Source organism: Scleropages formosus, chromosome 12 (genome assembly GCF_900964775.1).
Source record: "Scleropages formosus chromosome 12, fSclFor1.1, whole genome shotgun sequence".
NCBI lineage: Eukaryota > Metazoa > Chordata > Actinopteri > Osteoglossiformes > Osteoglossidae > Scleropages > Scleropages formosus.
In genome coordinates, this window is record NC_041817.1 from 4,019,254 (window position 1) to 4,035,889 (window position 16,636).

A 16,636-nucleotide genomic window follows, 5' to 3' on the forward strand; every position below is an offset into this window, starting at 1 on the left:
ACCTGGCAGGCCCAAACGCATAGTGAGGGTCTGTTGGGAACGTTTGGCGGAGGCCCCTGTCAGAGAGGTCTTCAACTCCCACCTCCGACAGAGCTTCAACCAGGTCCCGAGGGAGGTGGGGGACATTGAGTCTGAATGGACTATGTTCCACACCTCCATTGTCAGGGCAGCGGTTCGGAGCTGCGGCCATAAAGTCTCCGGCGCCTGTCGCGGCGGCAATCCCCGAACATGGTGGTGGACACCGGAAGTAAGGGATGCCGTCAAGCTGAAGAAGGAGTTCTATCGGGCCTGGCTGGCTCATGGGATTCCTGAAGCAGCTGACGGGTATTATATTTCGGGATTATGGGGTTCAGGGCTCGCTGCTACGGGCTGTTCGTTCCCTGTATGACCGGAGCAGGAGCTTGGTTCGCATTGCCGGCAGTAAGTCAGACCTGTTCCCGGTGCATGTTGGACTCCGCCAGGGCTGCCCTTTGTCACCGATTCTGTTCATTATCTTCATGGACAGAATTTCTGGGCGCAGTCAGGGAACGGAGGGTGTCTGTTTTGGTGGCCGCAGGATCTCGTCTCTGCTTTTTGCGGACGATGTGGTCCTGTTGGCTTCATTGAATCAAGACTTACAGCGTGCACTGGAGAGGTTTGCAGCCGAGCTGAGCTGAGTTGTAAGGCGAAGCTCTCAATTTACTGGTCAATCTACGTTCCTACCCTCACCTATGGTCATGAACTCTGGATCATGACCGAAAGAATGAGATCGCGGATACAAGCGGCAGAAATGAGTTTCCTCCGCAGAGTGGCTGGGCACACCCTTAGGGATAGGGTGAGGAGCTCAGTCACCCGGGAGGAGCTCGGAATAGAGCCGCTGCTCCTCCCGCATCGAGAGGAGCCAGTTGAGATGGCTTGGGCATCTGTTCCGGATGCCTCCTGGACGCCTCCCTGGTGAGGTGCTCTGGGCATGTCCCACTGGGAGGAGGCCTTGGGGCAGACCCAGGACACGTTAGAGAGACTATGTCTTCTGGCTGGCCTGGGAACGCCTTGGGGTTTCCCCAGAGGAACTGGAGGAGGTGTGTGGGGAGAGGGAAGTCTGGAGGACTCTGCTTGGACTGCTGCCCCCGTGACCCGGCCCCAGATAAGCGGAGGAAGATAGATGGATGGATAAAAGGGGCAAAGCAATACTCGTGATTGGGGGCAGGTGTGGATCCAGAATCATGGTGTGAATGTTGTTCCCAGAGATAATACAAGGTCGTAGTCAATGAGGCAAGGTGAAGGTCAAAACTGTGGGAGATTGGGCTTGGGGACAAGCAGGTGGACAAGGGAGCAAGGAAGGGAGACACTAGGCTGTTATCTCTCATGAAGTTCTGTGACCAGGGAGCGGTGGGTTGGCACCTTTTATACCCTGTCTTGCTGATTACGGCAGTGTGCTTGTTTTTGGGGTGTGGTCATGGGAATGACTGTACCTCCACCCTCCTGCAGTGGAGAGTGTGCTGCCGTGCCTTGTGATGCATAGAGGAGAGAGGTCTTACAAGGCTTCAGCAGAGACACAAGAAAGGTTGAACAGATGCGGAAAGGTGGGGCCAGTTGTAACCTATACGTGACTGGTATGATCTGTCAGATGATCTTGAAGGGTCCTATGAACCGTGGACTGAGTTTCTTGGAGGAGAGTTTCAATCGAATGGACAGCCAGACCATTTGCCTGGAAGAGTAGAGTCACTTGTCCACCTGTTGTTTGAACTGCTGGGTAGATCTTGGTTATTGTCTACTAATGCATCAGTAGAACTGCTCCCAGCTATTTACAGGACTTGATCAACCGCTAAACCCCAGCCAGACCCCTTCGCCCATATACTTCTGCTGGCTTGGTGGTCCCGCACACAAAAGGTAAAGCACGGAGGTTCTCGGTTCTGGCTCTGTTGTGGTGGAATGACCTTCCCCTCTCACTCAGAACTACGGAAACTCTCTACATTCAAGAAGGGTCTGAAAACTCAGCTTTTTCGGACCCATTTCGCCCAAGATCTCTCCAGCTCATGTATGGTGTAAATGTTCATGCACTGTAACTTTATGAGCATCCCCAGATAAGCCTTTATACAGCTGCTATTCCGGCATTGTATGTGATTTTGTGTATCTTATTATCATAAAAAAATAGATTGGTAGGAGGTTATCAGGATTCATCTATCCTGTGTTTTATGCAACTACTTGAGCGATGAACATCAATGCATCAAGTGGAAGGTAACAAACTAGGTTTGCTTAAGAGTCACATATCTTCAGCCATGTCTCTTTCTCTTAATGTAATGCACAAATTGTATTTTTGCTGAGATATACGTTGCTTTGGACAAAGGCATCTGCTGAATGAATAAATGTAAATGTAAATGTAAATGTAAAATGTCATGGCAAGCCCCGACCTGGAGCCAGAGTGGGTCTGTTCTGGATTCTATTGTTCCTATTCCTAGTGGTTGCTCATCCAGTGCCTTTACCTGTAACGTAATGTCACAATCATGAGTGGGGATTCCCTGCACCTCGGCAAAGGCAACATCCATAAAACTGCTAGTAGCCCCAGAGTCCAAAAATGCCTGAACTAACAACCAGTTTGCCTCCTGAGATAAAGTAATGGGAACCCAGACGAGGTCCCTCTCCTCTCATTTCTGATGAGTGGCTCCAGGGGATAGTCGTTCGGGACAGGTGGCTACAAAGTGGTCCGGACTCCCACAGTACAGGCAAAGCCTTTCCTGACGTTGTTGTTTTTCAGGGGTCAGACACCCTCTGCCTAATTGTATAGACTCAGGGTGCTCCAACAGTGGTCCTGACAAGGATGGCACCTGCCAGGAGTGCTGCATACGCTCCCATACCAGGTTGTCAGTCAGAATAGCATTCTCCACAAACTGGTCAATGGTTCAGTCCTCGCCCCAGTAGGCAAACTGGACTTGGACACAAGGGTTAAAGCTATTCCGGAAGCTAGTCAGCAGGACAGCAGCGTTCCCCCGGCTTTCAGCCATCAGCGTGTGGAACTAGGAGCCGATCATCTGATTACCTTGCTGGATGTTCATCAGTCGAGCCCCTGCAGTCTTCCTGGTTACCAGGTGATCAAACACAGCTTTAAACTGTTTCTTGAAATGGGCATAGGTGGTGGCGGCAAGCGTCTTCCAAAATGCAATTGCCCAGTCCAAAATGGGCCCGGTCAGTAGCGAGACCAAGTACGTTACTCGGCTTTCATTGGTTTGATACAAATGGGGCAGGCTGGAGAACACCTTCTCGCACTGCAGGAGAAATTCCTGGCATTTCTCTGGGGCCATGTTGTACCTCATGGGAGTGATCAATTGTGAGTCTGTTGCAGGGACTGTCGCAGCAGCTATGGGAAATGATGCTGGAGGTGGAGCTGTGGCCGCAGCTGTGCCCTCTATCTCCGGTGTTCTTCGCTGCTGTCGAGACCGCAGGACCTGCCAGACAAATTTGGACATCTGCTGTAGGGTCTGCTCACGAGTGCCTAGCCAAATCTCCTGCCAAGACGGCGGGTCAGAGTTTCTCGATCTTTGCTGGGTCCATGTTGTGGCAGAATCTTCTATAGCACACAGGGGCTGGACACGAGAGGTGGGCAATGTAATACTTGTAGTCAGGGACTGGCGTGTATCCAGAATCGAGATATGAATGTTGTTCTGGGGGATGAGCCAAGGTCGTGGTCAATGAGGCAAGGCAAAGGTCGAAAGTATCAAAGTCAACTTGATTCTCATTCTCCCTATATGTGAGTTACACGTACAGGAGAACGAAATTCCGTTTCTCTTTGGACCTCCATGCCACACAAAACATACGGTGAACTTTGTAAAAAGATAAATACAACAGACAAGTGCAGAAACAAGACAAGACAGTGCAGTACACAGGCTAGAGTGTGGCAACAATGTACTTAATATATAATATAGACAGACAATGTGCACAATGATTAAAAAAAAGATTTCTGTAAAAATGTAAATATAATAAAAATCAAAAAAGGCTATATTTGGTCATGTAATTTAACTGTAAACTAGAACAATTGGGGGGGTGCAGTGGCACAGCGGATTTGGCTGGGTCCTGTTCCCTGGTGGGTCTGGGGTTCGAGTCCTGCTTGGGGTGCCTTGTGATGGACTAGCATCCTGTCCTGGGTGTGTCCCCTCCCCCTCCAGCCTTCCACCCTGTGTTGCCAGGTTAGGCTCCGGCTTGCAGCGACCCCTCTTGGGACAAGTGGTTTCAGCGTGTGTGTGTGTGTGTGTGTGTGTGTGTGTGTGTGTGTGTGTGTGTAGAACAATGAGACACTAGACAGCTAGTGAGTAACAGGAGCAGTAATAAGTTAAATAACTGGTTTCAGTATGGTATTTGTTTAAAGTGACATGTGCCTTGTGTAAAGTAACATGTGCTTTGTTCAGGACTAGGGCAGACATCTTTTATATGTGCGGGAAAAAACAACCAGCTGTGTCAGGAGATGGGTGTGTGGATGGTCCAGGGCTTTGTGCTGTTGAGGATTCCTGAGGGAAGAAGCCATTGCACAGTCTTTAGGAGGAGGTCTGGATACTTTGGTATCTCCTTCCAGATGGCAGAATGGCGAAGAGACTGTGGGGAGGGGGACCTGATGCTGACAGCTTTGTGGGTGCACCGTATGTGGTACATGTCCTGTATGAAGGGAAGAGCAGCACCGATGATCCTTCCTGCAATGTTCACTATCCTTTGGAGGGACTTGCAGGTCCCTAGAAACATTGCAGTTCCCATACCAGACAGTGATGCAGTTGGACAGTACACTCTCTATGGTACCTCTATACAATGTAGTGAGGATGGGTGGGGGAAGCCTTGCCTTCTTCATTCGCTGCAGGAAATGGAGGCACTGCTGAGCTCTTTTGATGAGTGCTGATGTGTGTGAGGACCAGGTGAGATCCTCAGCATTGTGCACTCCCTGGAACTTCAAGCTGCTCACTCTACAGTGGTGCTGTTGATGGTAAATGGAGGGTGGGCAGCATCAGCCTTTCTGAAGGCGCTGAAAATTTTTACACTGGGTAGTCAGTTGGGTCACTTCCTCTGTGTATGCCATCTCATCGTTGTTGCTGATGAGACCCACCACTGTCGTGTCGTCAGCACACTTGATGATGCAGTTGGAAGGTTGTGTTGCAGTGCAGTCATAAGTCAGCAGTGTGAACAGTAGAGGGCTGAGCACATGGCCCTGTGGGTTATCTGTGTTCGGTATAGCAGTGCTGGAGGTGTGTCTGCCAATTTGGACTGACTGCGGCCTTGTATGTGTTTTTTCTCTCTTTGTAAACCAAATATAGTGCATTTTCCCCTGTGATTGCAAAGTTTACATGCTGGTGGAATTTCAGTAGCACAGTTTTTAAATTGGCACAACTGAAATCCCCAGTGATGATGAAAAAACTGTTAGTGTATGCTGTTTGCTACTCGTTAATAGCATTGTACAGTTTGCTTAATAAATTAGCATACATTAGTGCTCACAAGCAAGTTTACAGCTACAATAACAACCACAGTAATCACCCTCGGCAGATAATAAGGCCAGTACTTTACAATGACAAACTCTACCATTAATGAGCACTGTTTGAGGACTAAGGGGGTGTGGTGACGCAGTGGGTTGGTCCACAGTCCTGCTCTCCAGTGGGTCTGGGGTTCGAGTCCCGCTTGGGGTGCCTTGCGGCAGACTGGCGTCCCGTCCTGGGTGTGTCCCCTCCCCCTCCGGCCTTACGCCCTGTGTTGCCGGGTAGGCTCCGGTTCCCCCGTGACCCCGTATGGGACAAGCGGTTCTGAAGATGTGTGTGTGTGTGTGTGTGTTTGAGGACTAAGGGGGTGCGGTGACGCAGTGGGTTGGTCCACAGTCCTGCTCTCCAGTGGGTCTGGGGTTCGAGTCCCGCTTGGGGTGCCTTGCGGCAGACTGGCGTCCCGTCCTGGGTGTGTCCCCTTCCCCCTCCGGCCTTGCGCCCTGTGTTGCCGGGTTAGGCTCAGGTTCCCCGCGACCCCGTATGGGACAAGCGGTTCTGAAAATGTGTGTGTGTGTGTGTGTGTGTGTGTGTGTGTGTGTGTGTGTTTGAGGACTACCATAGCATTCATACACCATTTCTGTTGATGTAAATACAGAAGCCTCCTCCATGTTTCTTACAGGAGAGTGAAGCCTCTCTGTCTGCTCTAAAGGAGGTTAGCCCATCCAGCTGAATAGCTACATCCGGAAAGTTGTCATTTAACAACGTTTATGTGAAAATATAAACACAACAGTCCTCTATTTCACGCTGGGTTGTTATTCACAGTCAAATGAAATCCATCTTATTGAATGAACACTCCTGCTAGCCTTTTTAGATGCACAAGACGATAATGGAAACTTTATCTTGGGTTGATGAGAGGCCGCTGTATCTGTGCGTGCTGTCATCTTGAAGAGAAGTGTGGGAAGTAGGGCGCAGGCATGAGGAGGTGGACAAGGGAGTAAGGATGGGGACACTAGGCGAAGGTCAGGCAAGGTGAAGTTCAGGAACGCAGGTAGGGCAGTTGTCTCTTACGAGATTCCGCAACCAGGAAATGGTGGAGTGTCACCCTTTATACCCTGCTGATTATGGCTAGGTGCTTGTGTTTGGAGTGTGGTTGTGGGCATGACAGTAATTTATGTTTTATTTAAAGTAACTTACAGTAGTTGATCCATTCATAAAAATGGGTTTTTCTGTTGGAACATTAACATTAGTTAGTCCCATAGTTTAAAATTGTTAATGTCACACCCATGTTTGTTGCTGTTTATAGTTATAATGATCACCTCCACAGTTTTACAGGTGATTCTTCAAATTTATCAATTATAATCCAAATATAAAAAACTTCATGAAAATAATTTTCCTTTGTGTCACATTTTTGTTGTGAAAAGTCTTGCTAAGAGTTAAGCTGGAAAGTGCAAAGTTTTAAGACATATGAAATTTGTCATATAAAACAAAAATAATTTTGTCTTGCTTTTTAACTATTTACCGCATATTACTGGAACTTGAATGGACTTTCCATTCGGGTTAGGGGGGAGTTGCTCCCTCAAGTGGAGGAGTTTAAGTATCTTGGGGTCTTGTTCACGAGTGAGGGAAAAATGGAGCGGCAGGTCGACAGACGGATCGGTGCGGCGTCTGCAGTAATGCGGTCATTGTACCGGTCTGTTGTGGTGAAGAGGGAGCTGAGTCGTAAGGCGAAGCTCTCAATTTACCGGTCGATCTACGTTCCTACCCTCACCTATGGTCATGAACTCTGGATCATGACCGAAAGAATGAGATCGCGGATACAAGCGGCAGAAATGAGTTTCCTCCGCAGAGTGGTTGGGCGCACCCTTAGGGATAGGGTGAGGAGCTCAGTCACCCGGGAGGAGCTCGGAGTAGAGCCGCTGCTCCTCCGCATCGAGAGGAGCCAGTTGAGGTGGCTCGGGCATCTGTTCCGGATGCCTCCTGGACGCCTCCCTGGGGAGGTGCTCCGGGCTTGTCCCACTGGGAGGAGGCCTCGGGGCAGACCCAGGACACGTTGGAGAGACTATGTCTCCCGGCTGGCCTGGGAATGCCTTGGGGTTCCCCCAGAGGAACTGGAGGAGGTGTGCGGGGAGAGGGAGGTCTGGAGTACTCTGCTCGGACTGCTGCCCCCGCGACCCGGCCCCGGATAAAAGCGGAGGAAGATGGATGGATGGATGAATGGACTTTCTTAATGTCATGTCCGTCATTGCCGCCCGGACGGAATTGAGCAACAGACTCAATTGCGCACTCGTTTTCGAAGACTAGCCAACAGTCAAAAGCAACCAGGGAAATCCAGGGAGAGGCACGGGCTGATCGCACGGCAAACATCATTGGGGAGAACACCAGAATCGTAATCGAAGAAAACGTGAAGCACATGTAACAGCCAGGAAAAGCACCCATGTCATCAATAAGCACAGGTAAGCCACTGCGGTTGTTCTGGGGAAGTTCCACGTTTGAATGGAGTTTGGCACGCCTTCTTATATCATTTCCCTGTGATTGGTTCCAGGTGGAGGGGGGCGCGGTAGCGCAGTGGGTTGAACCAGGTCCTGCTCTCCTGTGGGTCTGGGGTTCAAGTCCTGCTTGGGGTGCCTTGCGATGGACTGGCGTCCCGTCCTGGGTGTGTCTCCTCCCCCTCCAGCCTTACGCCCTGTGTTGCTGGGTTAGGCTCGGGCTCCCCGCGACCCCGTATGGGACAAGCGGTTCAGAAAGTGCATGTGTGGTTCCAGGTGTCACTGACAAGCTAATGGGTGAGGGCATGACACTTAAGCACTTTTGCTTATCTGTTCATTTATAATTTTGATTGATAGTTGATTTTTGATAACCATTAGTGTGACTTTGAAAAACAATAATAAAAAAAAAACAAAAAAGTGTAATGAAATAAAAAAGATAATAACATGCCATCACTTTGGGAATCCCACTTAGAAGGAGCTAATGCCATAGACCAAATTTCTTGTTTCTTCAGTAGACAAGGGAAGCAGGAGAATTATTATTCAAAGATTTTAATAATGAAAATGAACAAGCATCGAACACACCAAGTCAACATCACCAAGTGCACAACCTCTCTCTTCTTCTTCTCTACTATCTCTCTAATTACATTGCAAAACCTTGAACACCAACTAGCAGTATGCCAATGCAAAACACCACATATCCCCCTCTTACCTAAGGAATTCTTCCTGTAATCACAAACAGTACATGCAATTGGAAAGGCAAACAGTACATTACCTATCAAGCAACCACTTCACATGCATATAAAAATACACTATACAACACATTGAAAGAATGTCATTAGCTCGTAACAAAATTTTTAATAGCACTTTTCAACAGCACAGAACATTTCAACAGTACTTAAATGTCCATGTTAATTCTGTAACTAGTGTACATAGTCCTTCAGCCAAACCGGCTTGTGCCTTTGGCGTTTCTCACGCAAACAAGCATCCGAAGGCACGGGATTTTCAGACCAGGATATGTGAGATGAAAGCAAGTTTCCAGCAGTGGCTGTTTGTCCAGTATCCAGCGCATTCATCGGTACTGGTGCGAAGCATGAAGCATACCATTTCCTTCCGTCATCCAAGAGGTGTGTATAAGGGACAACTTGTTTCTTAACCTCAACTGGAGGAGTGAATTTGGGATGAGCCTTTGGCACATGTACTGGGTTTTTTATGCGCACTTTATCCCCTTCTTGAAAAGAAGAATGACACACGCAATGTTTGCGATCAAATCGAGCTTTCATGACATCCTGCCGTGCTGAAACACACTGGTGCATCGGTGCAGGCTCATGACCAGAAGGTGGAGGCAGGAGAACAATAAGATGAGTGCACATTTTCCGCCCATGAAATTATTCAACCTGTCATAGAATGCGGTGTAGCGCGGAAAACCTGAAGGATGTCAGTTACTGTTTCTTGCCATGGTGCTGATTGTATGATGGCTGACTGAATTGTACTTTTAAGCACACGATGGAAGCGTTCAATAGCTCCATTTGCAGCAGGATGATACACCGATGTATGAACATACTGAATGTACGCGGCTAACTCAGGCAAAGTGAACTGAGGCCCATTGTCAGTCACTAGTGTCCTCGGATTGCCATGTCTACTGAAAATAGAGAAACAAAAAGCAGTCACTTGCTTTGCTGCCACAGATGCAGTAAAGGCTACTTCAGGCCACTTACTATAATAATCTGTGAGCGTCAAGGCATATCGGCAATTCCAAACAGCTGTCTCAAAAGGACCTACATTGTCTATCACCAGTTTTTCCCAAGGTGCAGAAGGCAAAAGAACAGGCTAGAGAGGTGCAGCAGAAGGTTTGGCTGTCTTGTCCAAAGAAATACAACTGGGAAGCGGCAATTTTCTCTGTCATGAGCACATCCATTTGAGGCCACCAATAGAGTTCACGTAGGCGTTGTTTCTTTTGCACAGTTCCCTGATGACTTTTATGTGCAATACGAACTAGCGTGTCATGGAGTTCTTTAGGTACCACCAGCTGCGAACCTCTAAACACAAAGTTATCTTGCACACTGAACTCGTGCTGTAGTTTGTAGTACTGATGTAACACCGAGTTCAAAGCAGTAGGAGAAGGCAGCCAACCATGCACAATTTGTGTACGTAGAGCATAGAGTTCAGAACAGCGAGCTGAAGCAGCAGCAAAGTCTTCCTGTGAAATGGCAGTCAGAGCAGCGGACAGCAAAGCCACCAACTCAGGTTCAGTCTCTTGCTCAGTGGAAGGACAAGGCAGAGGCAGGCGAGACAAACAATCTGCAGTGTGATTGTCGGATCCAGCATGGTATTGAACAATGTAGTTAAAGCAAAGCAACCGAGCCCGCCCACTTTGCTATGCGCATGCCAGCTCCATCAGTCCCTTTTGTAGTCAGCAGCATAGTTAACGCTTGATGGTGAGTCTGCAAGGTAAATCTCCAACCCCAAAAGTATGTCCTCCACTTTTCGATAGCCCAAATGCAAGCCAAAGCCTCTTTCTCAACAGTGGAATACTTTCACTCAGCTGGGGTTAGTGTTCTGGATGCAAAACCAACAGTACGTTCATGACCATCAGCACGTATCTGTGAGAAGACAGCACCCAAGCCATAATCAGACGCATCAGTGGAGATGACAGTTGGCAGGTCAGGGTCAAACAGTGTTAGAGCAGGACTGTTCACAAGAAGCTGTTTGACTGCAGCCAAGCTGTCTTCAGCTGCTTCAGACTAGCAAAATCAGATGTCATCCTGCAAGCATGCACGCAAAGTCGCCACTACAGAAGCAAAATTGGGAATGAATTCGTTGTACCAAGAAAGAAGACTCGGCAAAGTACGCAACTGAACAGCATCTGCTGGCGCAGGTGCATTGATTATTGCAGAGAGGTGTTCCTGGTCTGGCTGAATACCCTGTGCAGTTGCTATGTGCCCTAAAAATCTGAAGCTCAACTTCCTGAAGTGACACTTTCACTCATTCAGCAGCAATCCAGCATCTTTGAGTTGTTGCAGCACATCCTTCAGCGTTTGATCATGCTCCTCTAGCTAGCGTCCCCACACGATGATGTCATCCAGATAGTTTGCAACATTCTGGAGTCCCTTAAGAATGACAGCCATCATCTTCTGAAACGTGGATGGAGCAGAAGCCAAGCCATAAGGTACCCTATAGAACCTGAAAAGACCCTCGTGTGTAATGAAGGCTGTGAGGTCCCTGCTGTCTTCATGGAGAGGTACCTGATAATATGCACTTTCTAAGCTTGTGGTCAAAAACACAGTCGCACCTCACAGTAGTGTCATCATCTCTTCCGTATACGGCAATGGGTAGCTATCCACTATTATTGCCTTATTGGGCCCTGGCAAATCCACACACATACAAATTTCCCCCATTATCTTTTGGACCACTACAATTGGAGAGACTCACTGTGAAGAATTAATCCTTTCAATGATGTCTGCATGCAGACGTCTGTCAAGTTCTGCAAAAACAGCATCCCTCACAAGCATGCCATTCCACAACCACATTTCGTTTTGGATTTAAGTGGTCTTCCAAAGCTTTAATCGCAGCAGCCAGATCATCACCGGTATTTGGCAACGTTTTAAACAGTCTCTGACCTTCGGTTCCGGGGCAGTGAAGGAGCAAAGCCCGTTTTCTTGCTTCTGACCAGGAACATCCAGTTGCATCAATGCCTAGCAAGTAGTTGTTAAACATTTTCAACCACAATACTAGCGGTATGGCGGGGTCACTGGGACAAGGCAAAAAAGGAGTGGGACACGAAGCACTTACAGATGCCATCCTCAATAATCCTGTAGAAAGAAAACCATTCTTGTCGCCAGTTTTGTTGTGTCTTCAGTAGACAAGGTAAGCAGGAGAATTATTATTCAAAGATTTTAATAATGAAAATGAACAAGCATTGAACACACCAAGTCAACATCACCAAGTGCACATCCTCTCTCTTCTTCCCTACTATCTCTCTCATTGCATCGCTAAACCTCAAACAACAACTAGCAGTATGCCAATACAAAACACCACACAATTCAAACTCTGGCCTGGCCCATGAATCCCATCTACATTCAGAATGAGCACTGTGTGGCCCCCTGGATTTCTTTGTTTACCACAGTTTTTCACTGGGGCATCTGGTCCATCTGAAACTTTGCTCAAAATTGGTGTTGTATTGCCAGGGGAAGAGAGTGATTTAAATTATGGTGATATCCAATGTAAGTCGAAATTACCACTGATGAAAAGCAGGAGACCTTTTCCTATGGAGTAATGCAACATTGAGACAACATGAACCATTTTGCTGAGGTTGCTGCTGTGTGCTATCAACACTACATCCATTTATGCCAATGAAACCAAGAGTGGTCAAGTAAAATTGTTCCATTTTTGATAGTCTACAGCATTTTCGACTAAGCAATTCCTATCGCGAATAAAAAAGCAGCACAAACACTGATGATGGTTACCTTCCAGAAAACGGAGTCAAAGTCTGTTCCGTGGAATTTGTCGGGCATTCCAGCTGCCGAGAGCTTTGGTCCAAGTAGAGTTACAAACTCCTCAAAGTCCACCTGACCATCTCCTGTAGCCAAAAGAAAATCAATGTAAACATTCATGCTTAAATTGGACCAGGTGTTTCAGAAACAACACTTAAAAATGCACACAGACACATGCAATGTTCTGTCACCGGTCATATAATATTTGTGTTGTTTATGCAAAGATTAAATGTCAGATATCCTGAACAATGTCTATGTTTTATATATCTCACATATCTTGCATTTTAACTGAATAAATAATATCAAAATATAAATTTTGCTATACAGATACCTTCATAAGTGGGATTTTGTTTTTTTTTTTTTTTGTGGTATAGAATTGAGGTTTTTAAATATTTAATTTGCTTTATTCTTACAATATCTTTTTAAGGTAATGCTAAGGTAAAGTACCTATACATACAAGAAGATCATGGCATTGGATATTAGTTCACTAATACTTTCACAAAAAACAGAATGTTTGTATGAATATGGTTTATAAGTATTTTAAAACCTGGTTTTCTTATTCATTACCCATAACAGCAACGTTTGGTTTCATTTCCATAGCATATGTTCTATATAAACTGGACAGGTTTTTTTTTTTTTTTCCCCCTCTTTTTCAATTCCTATTTTATTCCTATCTTACCGTCCATGTCCAGCCTTTGGATGATGACCTCCAGCTCCACCTCATTCGGCATGTAGCCCAGGGACCGCATGGCAATGCCCAGCTCCTGCTTGGAGATGAAACCGTTCCCATCGCGGTCAAACACTTTGAAGGCCTCACGAATCTCTGTGTGGGGGAGAGGCCCATAAATGGGTACAGAATGTCAACATATGTATAATCATGTCAATCTAACACAGGGGCATATTTAACAAGGTGGCACTGGCCCCCCTTAAAATATGATTGGCCTCCCCAGTGCACCCTGAATGCCATTGAGCTAGAGTACTGTCAATTTGACAATGCCCAACTTCACTGGATCAGAGCACTGTCAATAGCTGCTTGATTTGCGATGCGGTATCACAGTACCACGTTTATCAAACAGGAGGAAAGACACGACTCGACCACAGACCACGTCTCTGTTAATGGTATGAACACACTCAGTTATATATTTTGAAATACATATGTGGACTGGGGTATTGTATTTCTCCACTGCAATAATATGCAGAGGTAAACTCCAGATAAGAGCAAGACTAGTGAGTGATGTAGCCTACCGATGCTTGATTGCCCTAGTAACGATGACCCTTGAAGCAGTATAATGGCTTCAAAAGCTCTCAAGAGTCCCATTATGATATTACATAGCTAGTTAGATAGCTTAATTAAAATAACTTCAGCAGACTAGTGAATAGCTCTGACTTTCCTGTGTAATTCAGCAGTGGTTCATCACCACATAAATAGAAAATAGACAAATATTACTTTGTTTCTTCCTGTTGTTTTAAAGATTAAAGGCACAATCACTTCTCCCAAATAGGCTACAATAAAGTTTGAAACACCAAAATGCGGGATTTTGTAAAATGTGAAGTGTGTCCCCCCAGACTGGTTCTTCGCCCCCCCGTGCCACCTCATTTAAAGAATCCTGGACTCGCCCCTGGTCTAACATGCTGAATGAATGTGAGCGATTTCTTGTATTTTTGCAGCATTGAATAATATATATTGTAATGACCCACATTACTCTGTGTTTGAGCGGGACCACGTTTATTGTAAATAGGTGGATTCTTGGTAAAATGTGAAATGTAAGTGTTCAACCGCTGGGGGACTTATGGGGAAAATAAAGGGGTGACCGTGCTTGACAGGGGGGAAAAAGAAAAATCCTGCAGGTGCTAAGCAGGCTGGGAAGGCTGGTTTGAAGTGCAGGTCCCTGAAGAAACTGAGAGCATTATTTCCCTGTGTGCCAGTGTTTAATAAAATGTTTGTTATGAACGCTGCCTGTGCATCCTTCTTCACCCCATCCAACCTACGAGTGGCATGCGCTACAATATTTTATACTTGTCTGAACTTGTTTAAAAGATGTCTTTATTTTAACTGTTATTCCTATGACTATATTTTTGTACATATATTCCAAATTCCTTTTTTTCCTTCCTGTCTATTACTACACTGTTGTTAAATACTGGAGGATAATTTGTTTTCTGAATGCCAGCAAAGTTAACATTTCATGAATTGCCACATGATTTTTTCCTCAAAATAAGTGGTCTGATATAACATTCTGTCTTGAGAAGACTTTTGAATCATGTTCCTTGTGGATGGACAGATTAAATTATTTGTATGCATTCTGGATAAATGTTCATTCATCTGCAATTTTCCACTTGTCAAGTTATAATATTTAATGTTTAATAAAATATGCAGCACAGAAAATATTGGTTCTGGTGACTAATCTCTCAGCAAATGCCCTTTTCCCTTAAGATATGTACTGATGCTAGCAGAAGGCTTTCACTGCCAAGTTTCAGTTATGCACAGAATAGTGTAAGGTCAGTTACAAAAATGGTTTTAAAAGATGGTGTTTTTCATTCATTCCTATTACAATTGTTCATATATATTTATGTACACAGTATATTAAAAAAACATTCTGCATTTCCAAGATCTTTCAGACACATGCAGGAATTTCTCTCACCGTTGGGGCTGATTCTCTTCAGAAGATGTTCAGTAACTTTAGTTCAATTAATATTTGCAGATAACATGAAAAAACAATGATATTAGAGAGCAGCAATTCACAGTAAACTCCATCATGAATGGTGTCACGCCCTCCACCTCAGTAACCAGGAACACCTGCGACTGATCAGGGTCCAGGCGCGTAAAAGGACAGCCTGGAGTGCAGGAAGATGCGGAACCTTGTTCAGCCTTACTCTTCGCTCACGCTTCTCAGATTGATTTGCTTACCTCTTTCCTGACCTCCTTGTCCCTGTTTCCTTGTCCCTCCTCATCCCTTTCGTCTCCCTCAACCCATCGCCAGCTCTTCGACTCACGGTTTTCAGATTCTCCTCGTAACAACGTCTGCTCCTCGGTGACCTTTGCTAGTTTCTCGACAACAACTCTCGGATCCTCTCCTCAGTCTGTTGTAATGATGACGTATTACGGTGGAGACCGAGGGGTTGCACCCCCCGGTCCCCTCTCTCTCCCCCAGGCAGGCTGATATACTTGATCGTGTACACATTTGGTGCCTTGCACGTTTTGGAGTTTAAATTAATGTTGTTTATTTTATCTTGAAGACAGCTGTTTGAAATATAAGTCATCCATAGTTGCCTACAAGATATTAAAGAAGAGCTTCCATTTTTCCGTGTCCATCTGGGTTTATACACCTTTCTTTGGAATCCACGTGAGGATCTGGGCTAACTCATTAGCCAGATCGTTACACTGTGCATCTCTGCGCTGCACTTGGGTCTGATGACCCACTTCTGGATGGAATCATGACAGAAGGTTCCGCCAGAAACACAAACCCAGCAGGGCAGGGACGTTATCGACATGCTCTCGCTGCACAAGAAGCTACCCTGGGAGTGTATGCGCAAGCCCTCCGACGCCTGATCGGCCCGTTTCGGGACATCACAAACACGCTGCAGAGAGAGGGGTTGAGCGCGCTGGCCGCTCTGATCCCGGAAGGACCAGTTAGAGCCACATCTTGAACACGACCTCCACCTGGCAGCCCCTTCAAGGTATGATGGCACTCCGTCTCACTGCGCTAGCTTTCTGCTGCAGTGTGAGCTTATATTCGCCAGTATGCCTCATGTGTATCAGACAGACCTGAGTCGTGTAACTTACATATTGTCCCTCCTGACCGGGCAGGCTCTGGACTGGGCCACCGCTGCATGGGGGCACTATTCCCAGTACTCATATGAGGACTTTAAAGGTTACTCCCAGGCGGTGTTTGGACTTCGCCACGCTGACCAGGCTGCCACGGAACGCTTTTTTGACCTGGAACAAGGCGACCGCTCCGCTGCTGAATATGCAGTACAGTTCCAAACCCTGGCAGAGCGCAATGGCTGGGGCACAACCACTCAGCTCGCCTGTTTTTGGCAGGGACTGCACCCCAGGTTGTGAAATGAGCTCGCGTTCCAGGCTGAGAAGTGAACGCTGGACCGGTTCATCGAGACCGCAGTCGCTCTCGACAACTGTGGGACCTCAGGCCATCTCCGTATTCAGTGTCCGGTCGCTGAACACAATGCGATTGCAGTCTTACTTTAAGAAACGCACAGCAAATCCGATGATCAGGCG

General features: G+C 46.6%; 1 protein-coding gene across 1 annotated transcript in view; it reads right to left on the reverse strand.

Moving 5' to 3' along the window:
• The window catches only part of cabp7a (calcium binding protein 7a), a 60,155-nt gene that overhangs the window by 12,776 nt on the left and 30,743 nt on the right, over nucleotides 1-16,636 (reverse strand). The window contains exons 2-3 of the mRNA XM_018740509.1: nucleotides 13,082-13,225; nucleotides 12,376-12,488 (exon numbers count right to left, since the gene is read on the reverse strand). Of these exons, the coding sequence (XP_018596025.1) occupies nucleotides 12,376-12,488; nucleotides 13,082-13,225 (257 nt within the window). The remainder of the gene's footprint in view (nucleotides 1-12,375; nucleotides 12,489-13,081; nucleotides 13,226-16,636) is intronic.